The following is a 10073-nucleotide window of genomic DNA, read 5'->3' as shown; positions in this document are numbered from 1 at the left end:
GATTGAAAGCAAGAGCAATTGAGAAGGACTCACGGAACTGCGTAGAACAGGTTTGGACGGCCATCAAGCTGAGTGATCGCTTTGTCTTTTTGTGTGCCATATACATCCCACCTGATCGTGTCCGGGACAACGATCTAATCGACGCCCACTGCCAGTCAGTTTACTCAGTTATGAGGGACGCCACGCCGCTCGATGAGATAGTTATTTTGGGCAGCTTCAATTTGCCAGATATCTAAGGGAACCTGCCCATAGCGGTTTTCTTTACCCTGATTCTGAAAACTACGATCCATACCGGTGCAATTAATCTTCTTGACAACTATAGTGTTGCAATGCTTCATCAAATTAATCATGTCGTCAACGAGAACAACCGTTCGTTAAACCTCTGCTTCGTGAGCTCACAGGACAAAGCCCCATTCGTCTCAGCGGTTCCATGTCTGTTAATCAAGAAAGTTCCGCACCATCCTCCTCTGATCATCTACATAGAAGATTAACTCCTTCAGGACTTCAATGAATGTCCAGCTGCTATCGCATATAGTTTCCGTAAAGCTGATCAACAAAGCATCAATGATTTGTTGTCTAGTATTGACTGGGCACACACACTAGATCCCGACGACGTCGAAGCCGCTGCGCAGACCTTCACTCATGTCCTGATATATGCTATTGATCGACATGTACCGAAAAGTAGTCTCCGCAGTACATCTCATCCCTCTTGGCACACGAATGAGCTACGCAGGCTGAAGTCACACAAAAGAGCAGCATTAAGACGATTCACGAAATTTCGCACGCTTTCACTAAAACTCCACTATACGAGGATAGCAATTTATACAGGCAAGTCAGTCGCCAATGCTTTTCGCGGTATCAACGCAGTATTCAACGAAGATTGAAGCATCACCCGAAGTCTTTCTGGAATTACGTAAACGAGCAACGCAAAGAGTCCGGGCTCCCATCATTAATGGTATACAACGGGGAAATTGCTGCCACTCCTCAGGATACATGCCGTTTCTTTTCCAAGAAGTTTGCAAGTGTTTTCACCAATGAGGTATTGAGCGCGGACCGTGTTGCCCTAGCAGCCAACAACGTTCCAATATATGGTCAAACACTGGGTGCCATCGACATCAATGTCGAGATGATTTCGAAGGCTGCGACCATGCTCAAGTTGTCCTTCAATCCTGGACCCGATGCAGTACCTTCCGTATTCCTGAAGAGACATATAGACTGCTTGCTGACACCGTTGCTTCGTTTATTTCAAATGTCCATTTCCAGTGGGATTTTCCCGTTGTGTTGGAAATTTTCACATATGTTCCCTGTACACAAAAAAGGAAGTAAACGAGATGTAGACATCTATCAAGGCATCACATCGTTGAGCGCTTTGCTTTTCCACTGTAAGCAATATCTAAGTGTTGATCGACATGGCTTCACGTTCCAGCGTCTGCTCACTCATCTGCTGTGTCTTACATCTTACATAACGGAGGGTATGGCACAACGAGCTCAAATAGATGTTTTGTACACCGACCTGTCGGGAGCCTTTGACAAGATAAACCACGCCATCAGAATTGCAAAACTGCATAGACTGGGTGTTAACGGTAACCTTTTGCAATGGTTTCGCTCGTATCTCACCGATCGACAGCTGGTGGTTGCCGTTGGAGATTGTCGATCCGATAGCTATCCAGTCTCATCAGGTATACCTCAAGGAAGCCATCTAGGTCCTCTGATTTTTCTGCTTTATTTCAACGACTTTAATTTGATCATTAAGGGCCCACGACTCTCGTATGCAGATGATCTTAAAATGTACATCCGGATCCGCTCGACTGACGACTGTCACTTTCTTCGAAATCAACTTGAGGCCTTTGCCACTTAGTGCGACGTGAACTATATGATAGTGAACCCGGAAAAGTGCTCAGCAATCACATTTTCCCGTAAGAAAGATCCGATCCTGTTTCGTTATACGCTTGAGGGCGCAGTAATTGAACGTGTTTCGCATATTAAAGACTTGGGCGTTATCTTAGATTCGTAGTTAACGTACAAACATCATATCTCGTATGTTGTCGCTAAAGCCTCAAGGTCCTTAGGCTTTATCTTTAGGATCGCGAAAAATTTTGTGTGCACGGTCAACATTTGCAAATTTGAGACAATTTTTAAGAGTTGTAGAATTTGTTGCTTCTCATATATCACCCGCCTAAACTCACAACTGAGCATCTTGTACACGATGTAAGATTAGGCGGGTGATATATAAGAAGTAACAAATTCTACAACTCTTAAAAATGGTCTCAAATTTGCAAATGTTGACCGATTTGGCTGAGATTTTGACCAAAGTCTTAAGATTGAATATAAAACAAGTGATGTTGAGCTGAGGAATGTGGGTCATTTTTAAGGTCACTTTTTAAGGACCCCTAAAGTGAGAAAAATTTCATTTTTGTGGGTAAATTTCATATTTAATTGAAAAAATCTCATCTAACTTTTGTAGAACCATAGTGAATGTGTATATATTCTGAAAGCTTGTCCTCTAAGCTTTTCAAAAAGGTATAAAACACTTAAAATTACTTGTAAAATTATTGAGTTATTCATGATAGTATGTGTACACCTAGCCAAAAAACGTTTTGACGTAGGACCACGTCTTACGGCAAGTTTTGAGATAGGGTGTCATTCCAAAAAATCGAAAAATGCGAGCGTCACGAAAAATGAAAGGTTTTGAGCGCTAATAGCTCAGCGGTTTTCCGATCGATTTTCAATATTCTTACACCAATCGATCGGAAAATCTTCTAACAATTGACCCAAATGAAGAAAAGTATGGATTCTTGATGTTGAACTATTGAAAAATTGAAAATAATGAACCTATGTTTTACCAGAATTCTCGGTTCGTGATTGGTTGGAAGATTCTTTACGATGATCTAAACCTATACCAATTTGACATCTGTGCTTGGGAAGTAAGCCTAAGCAAGTGACCAAGTTTCCTCATTTGAAGAAGATTTCTTAACACCGCGGTTCAACCTAGACCATTTTGATGTCCTTGCTTGGGAAGTACGCCAGAGAGAGTATCAAAGCCCCCTCCTGCCAACAGATTTCTTACGAACGCGATTAAACCTAGTCCAATTTGATGTCTGTGTTAGTGAAGTGTGCCAGAAAAAATGACACAAGTTCGTTGTCCCAACAGATCGCAAATTCTTTACTGCGAGACGATTAAACCTCGGCGAACTTGATATCTGTGTTGGAAAAATGTGCCAGCTGTGGCCACAGTGTTCGGTTATAACACGACACTGTATGAATACGCATGCTTGCCGTTTCATTAGAAGTGTAGTGAAAAGATGTGCTGTTGATAATATAGGATTGAATTGGTAAAATCCCTTCAACGTGGGAAACCATGGATAATAAAAACAATCTTTAATTTCAGTAAGGTAGCAGGAAAGCAATAGTTTGTGTTCTTGATTTTGTTAAATTGTTTTCAAATGCACAATATTTTGAGAATTGAACGTTTGCAATGTTACTACTTTGATAAATGTTACATACAACGCATGTAGCATGTATATATGTTGCATATAGCATGTATACATGAAGAATCGAATGATTACAAGCATGAATACATGCCACTATCACTACAAAGAGACTTACGTAGTCCTGCGTCACCTATATATGCGGTCGTGTCTTGTACACAACCCCTCTGATTTTTTTTTGCAATAACTTGAAATTTTGGGGGTGGTAGCAAGATTTCAAATGTGTTTTTATGATGTACTAGGTGTGACTAACAACGTACACTAGGTCATTTGAGAAGTATTTTTCCGTGTAACACCGTGTAATTCAACTTTTTGATAACACTATGATAGTTATCATCAATACATATACATGTGTATGTAATCTTCTTATATATAAAAATGGATTTCTGTCTGTCGGGATGTTCCTTATAGAATCGAAAACTACTGAACAAATCGGCGTGAAAATTTGCATGTAGAGGTCTTTGTATGGGAATTCGTGAACTAATCAAGCAAATGGAATAAAATCTGGCATGTGCAGGTTTTTGGAGGCAAGATTTTTTTCTATGGTGAATTAGGACCACTCCCCTTTTTAAGGCCACTCCCCTCCCCTCATAACTTTAGAACTAATCAAGCAAATGTAACTAAACTTGGCATGTGGGTGTTTTGGGAGGCAAATTCTTTTTCTATGGTGCATTGAGACCTCTCCCCTCTTCAGGAGGCAAATTATGACCCCTCCCCCTATAAAAGGGGATGCTCCCATACAAATGAAATACATATGTACAAATTTCCTAATAACTAGAGAACTAATCAACCAAATGGAACCAAATTTGGCATGTGGGGGGTTTTGGAGACAGGATTTTTTTAATGATGGTTTTAGTCGCCTTACGCCTGTGGTAGGGGATAAGGACTCTCATACAAATAAAACAGAAATTTTTGCGTAACTTAAAAACTAATCGAACTCGAGAAATTTTAGATTCTTCCATAAAACATTAGTCAATAATAAGATCACCAAAAACTATCAATTAGGTTTATTTATTTTCCTAGGTCTACTGACCTCTATTACTTTCTTTCAGTTGGGTCCGAACGAGCGACAGCGTGTAAGGAGAGAATAACCCCTGCGAAATGGTACTTTCCAAGAAAACATTTTCCGTGAAATGGTACTATATTCCGCGTTATGGTCAACCGAGAAGTGGTGTTCCGCAAAACGGTATGCGGCGAAATGTTATATAATCATGGCGACGCGAATATTCTAATGCTATTCGCTTTATTTTATCAGGCTAAGCAATGGGGGGAGTTGTATTCTACTTTACTGTGAAGAAAATTTGTATATTAAACCACCCATGAACTCCTCAGAAAGCTGCAAAACTCCAGATTGTGACAAAGGTCAGCCGAGATTCACGATCTATGTACAACACAGTTTAATTTGTGGCAATACGAAGTTTGTCGGGTCAGCTAGTAAATAATAAAAGCAGTGTCAAACGAACAAAATAATTTTCTGAAGGGCGACTTGCAAGAGATTACAAGGAATCGCTTAAAATTTCTAATTAGCGGTGACTTTAATGCTGAACACCGATCTTGGTATAATGCTCAATGTAATTCTAACGGAAAAATTATTTTAAATGATTGCTCATCTGGATACTATTCGATTTTATGTCCAAATGGGCCTACATGTTTTTCTTCAGCAATAAATCCATCTACAATTGATTGGGTTCTTACTTTCTAACTGACCAAAGTCATGCGTGCAGCGAGTTAATTACTCATGCTGATTTTGATTCGGATCATCTCCCAATCACTTTTTCTTTATCGCATGAGACAATTTTAAACCCAATTAAATCTGTGTTTAATTATCACAAGGCCAATTGGGAAAGATTATACAAATCTCATATTGAGAATCATTTAACTCATGAAGCAAGTTTGCAGTCTAAAAGTGCTATAATTGAATCCAGGCACCATTCTGTTCCGAAGGTCCAAATGAAATTAGATACTCCAATTGTTGATGACAACCTTTAATTGCTTAGGCTGAAAAATCCACTATCCAGCGGACGCTTCAAGCTATAGGCCAATAAGTTAACTTCCTTACATAAGTAAATTATTTGAGAGAATCATTCTTAACAGAATGATGGGGATGTCACACATTAGTGAAAATTCAATTTTTGCAGATGAACAATTTGGTTTTCGACATGGCCATTCCACTACTCATCAATTGCTCAGAGTTACTAATATGATACGAGGTAATAAAGCCACCGGCTATTCTACTGGAGTTGCTCTTCTAGACATAGAAAAAGCATTCGACAGTGTTTGGCATACAGGTTTAATCATGAAATTGCTACATTTTACCTTTCCAATTTACATTGTAAAAATTTAACAAAATTATTTAACTGATCGATTTTTACAGGTTGTCTCTCAGAATTCTAAATCTGATAAGTTTCCTGTTAAAGCAGATGTGCATCAAGGCTCGATGCTGGGCCCAATCCTGTATAACATATACACTTCTTATCTTCCTGAATTACCAGCTGGCTGCACTAAGTCGTTATTCTGCGACGATGCAAGCATTTCCGTAAAAGGAAAAAGTCTTCGTGTCATGTAGTCGCCTGCAGAAAAGCTTGGACATTTTCTCCAAATACTTGCAAAAGTGAAAAATTTCTCCCAATGCTTCTAAAACACAATTAATTATTTTTCCTCATAAGCGAAGAGCTTCTTTTCTCAAGCCAAATAGCAATCACATTATCAAAATGAATGGAGTTACTTTGAGTTGGTCTGACCAAGTTAAATATTTGGGATTATTTTAAGATAAAAAACTTACTTTTAAAGACCACATTGAAAGTATACAAGCAAAAGACCGGCAAAGTTAAATGCCAAGGGCGTAGCCTGGAATGTTTCCTGGGAGCGTCTTCGTAAAACGCTACGCTGGCAATGTACAAACCCCTATTAGAGCGATAGTTTTATGGATTTGACAATGCTGACAATGAGGACATAAGCGCTCTTGCGGACGATATTTGGCGGAGTACAAACTGAAAACGGAAAGCGGCACAGGTGTATATGAATCAAAATCAAGGATAAAAGACACAGCTGAGAGAGATTAAAAACGTACATTTGACGAAAGCCGGTAAGCTACGGTGAACTGGGCACGTCGTTAGGAACACAGTTCTATGTAACAACCCCGTCGGCACCCAGAACAAAGGGGCACAATGTACAAGATAGCCCGACCAGGTATACAGCGACTTTTTTTCTGTTTGTTAAATAAAAAAAACTGCGACGTCAAAGAAGTCTGAGAAATCGGCGACGAGTAACCCAAGATCGAGTTGAATGGTGCTTCAAACAGTATTAACTACCCCGGCTCTCAGCTGCTGACGACGTGCTCTAAACAACTGGATGTCAAATCTCAAGCGTGAAACTGCAGAACAATTTTTTTTCGGGGGAGGAGATTGAATCCTCAAACCCTCCCCCTCCCCAACGTCATTACGCCCGTGTTGTATACCATTCCGATTTTGTCAAGTTTCTGTACTACATGAAGAGGCTTCAGAGGATTCAGAATATTTTGAAAATGATTTTGTAGCGTCCTTCTTGGTCTAGTCCAGTAGACAACCCTAGAAACTATGTCAATCAAAATTACTTCAAATTTTCGACAAAAATCATCGCAATCCTCTATCGCAATGATTAGATCTCTTTATAGATCATGACCCGATCAAATGAAAAAATCAAATTTATAACAAAATTTCAATTCAATTTATCAATGGATGGTCCTCAAATCGATGCAGCAAGACCTGCTACAAGTGCAAAGATCAGCTGTAAAAGTTTTATTCTGAGACATCAAAGTCCATCAAAGCGTCCATCCATGATTACAGGACGAGAGAAATCAAATACTGACCAAACTAAAACGGTAAACGACTCTTGAAGGAACTGAGTCACATATAGTCGAACAGAACACAGCAAATTGAGTCTTGGACTATGATAAACTGCTTTTCGGGGTTTTAGTACGAAACTTCATTCGGAAAAACTGTTTTCGTCCTAATACAATCGACATCCTACACTTTTGATCCGTAGTTCAACGAACGGAATTTCGGTAAGTTTTGAAAGCAGGAATCTTTCGGTCAACGGTTTTCCTTGATACAGGTAAGGTTATTCACTCAATGAATTTATTTATCACTAATAATGTTTTGCCTGTATACAATTGTGTGTTGTTGCTGCTATAGCTTTCCTCCTAATAGTTTTGCTCTAGTGTGTATGCTTCTATACGATTCTTTTGTAGTCCACTGTAATTTAGCTTTGCTGACGTTTATATCAATATTATACCATTTGTAACATTTTTTATATACCTCTTTTTTTGCGGAAAAGCATTACTTGTAATAGTACAATTAACCTTGTCATATGTATTTCTTTATGCATGTGTGAAAAATGAGAATGATAGTTCATTGCGTCCATAATGTGTTAAACGGCAATCGATATTCTCACAAATAGCCCTCGTTAAAAAAAATTAAAGATAAAACATTGTTTTAAATAAAAGTGGGAACTAGCTAATGACAAAAAGCGGAAAAAATAAAAACAAACTATAGAACAGATACTGCATAAATAGTTGAAAGTAAAATTAAACAACAGGACTTACATGGGACGAGGGATAACAATACGGTCATTCTAGTTAGTAGCAGTGGTAGCTTTACATGTCCCTCGGTCGGAATTGCTATTGGCGCTAGCACTGCAAGACGTGCTTGTTATTGTGGCGGAAGCAGCAGCGTGCTTGCAATTCTCTAAGTTACTTGACAGACTGTTCGTGGCGACCGTGTTTATTGATGTCATTAAGGCCGCGGCCACACTGTTGTTATTTGCCTCATGGCTGACTGCTGCTGGTGTAGAAGCTGACGAACCGTTGTGCTGTTTGGTAGCTACTAGGACACTTCCGTTCATAAAATTACCATGCTGACCGCTTACGACGCTGTTACTTACGGTTGCGCTACTACCGCTCATTGTCGGCTGCTGATTGCCGCCCTGAAATAACACATTTCAGCGTGAGCATGTAAACAGAGGGTAGTTGAGTGGAATTAACCTACAACAATTTTTCCGCTGACGTTTTGGTAACAGGGGCCACACAGTCGAACCGGTTGAAACAGTTTCTCGTCCGGGAGCGGTGCCCAGTACTCGGAACAGTCGGCGCAGAAAATTTGTCCACACGAGCGACAGTGGTGTTTTCGGCGTCCCAGCCAAAACTCGATCTGACAGGTGGTGCACCGGGATACGGCATGGTCTGGCACCCACAGGACGCTACTGGTAATCTGCTGGGAAGAGTTCGCTCCCGATGAGGGCGCACTGCGTTCATCAACCGCTTCCCAGGAACAGTTGGAGGCATTCTCGATTATGGAATCGACCATGGATGTCTGGAAGAAGAAAGGGAAACAAGCGATGCGGGTTTTAATCACGTCCTCCAGCGAATCAACAAGCGCGATTTACTCTAATGTTAGATGAGAAAAGCAAGGTTGCAAATTTTTACCCTAAGAACAACAATTTAGGTAATCAGAATTTTTTAATAATACCGCATGTTCGGAATAAGACCGAGAGTACTTTTCTCACAGTGTAAACTTGCAAGCAAATAAATGACTAAACTGTAGCCATACAAACGAGTGTTGTTATTGCATGCAAGTTGAAAATGAAATTATGAATTCTAAAAATAGCAGCCGATACAATACATGTGTTGCAATCCAACACAAGCCATACAGCCTCGATAGCGCAGTCGGTAGCGCGTAAGTCTCATAATCTTAAGGTCGTGAGTTCGATCCTCACTCGGGGCAGATCCTTTTTTTATTACTCCCTATACAATGAAAATAAGGTTAGTTACAAGCAGCAACTTTTTTTTTGTATTGTTCAAATAGTTTTTTTTTTATCATTTTAGGTAATCAACAAAATGCAAACACAGCGAAACAAACGGGATCAAGCACCCAAACAAAAAACACAACTAACCAACGAATCCGAACAAGCACACTGTTCGGTACTGTTACGTCTGTTACGTTTCATTCTAATTTTCGCTAGTAGCTTACGAATAGTGGTACAAATTTTCTCGGTACGGGACACTGGTGGAACCCTGTACCTATCCCATCGCTCTCTAAGGGCTAGGATGGATGGATCGTCAATGCCATCGCTCTTGCCCCGGAGGCAACAATCTCTGTCCGGTTCTGAAACCATCGTCTTCGTCGTCGTCATCATCATTACCATCATCATCATTGTCCAAGTCGCTAACGGATCGTTGGTAGGGCAGCTGCGCGAGTCTACTGTAACTAGCTGTTCAGTGGCAGTGGAAACCGTGTCTTCGGTCACATAGGATTCTAGATTTCTAGAGTTCTCGTCATAATCACCACGAATAACGTACACCTAGTAGTGATAACGATAATACAACTACCGATTATAATAGAGTGTGAAATATTATAGAGAACGATCGAAACGATGCAGGAGAAGAGAAGAGAGAAAAAAAAGAAAACCAAAAATGAAAATAAAAAACGAACTAGTAGTTTGAGTTAGTGTAAGAAAAGCGATAGAAACTAGGGAAAGGAACATGTTTCGATTTATTGATGAAACTTTGTTAGTATCATGAATAGAATACGTTGTCTGATCATGTTGTTT

The 10073-nt window shown here is 39.9% G+C and overlaps 1 protein-coding gene and 1 non-coding gene across 8 annotated transcripts in view; one reads left to right on the top strand and one right to left on the bottom strand.

Moving 5' to 3' along the window:
* Positions 1–7585: 7585 nt before the first annotated feature.
* LOC128744560 (myotubularin-related protein 3) overlaps positions 7586–10073 on the bottom strand; it is a 102392-nt gene continuing 99904 nt past the window's right edge. For all 7 annotated transcript variants that reach the window (XM_053841649.1, XM_053841653.1, XM_053841654.1 and 4 more), the window contains 2 exons: positions 8513–8836; positions 7586–8450 (listed from right to left, as the gene is read on the bottom strand). In XM_053841649.1, coding sequence (XP_053697624.1) covers positions 8100–8450; positions 8513–8836 — 675 coding nt within the window. In that variant the 3' untranslated portion in view covers positions 7586–8099. The remainder of the gene's footprint in view (positions 8451–8512; positions 8837–10073) is intronic.
* Positions 9175–9247, top strand: Trnam-cau (transfer RNA methionine (anticodon CAU)). Its single transcript has one exon. It is a non-coding gene; the product is annotated as a tRNA-Met (tRNA).

Source organism: Sabethes cyaneus, chromosome 3, assembly GCF_943734655.1.
Source record: "Sabethes cyaneus chromosome 3, idSabCyanKW18_F2, whole genome shotgun sequence".
In the NCBI taxonomy this organism is placed as follows: Eukaryota; Metazoa; Arthropoda; class Insecta; order Diptera; family Culicidae; genus Sabethes; species Sabethes cyaneus.
The sequence above is the reverse complement of the archived record's forward strand: the minus strand, read 5'-3'. Positions and strand labels throughout refer to the sequence as shown.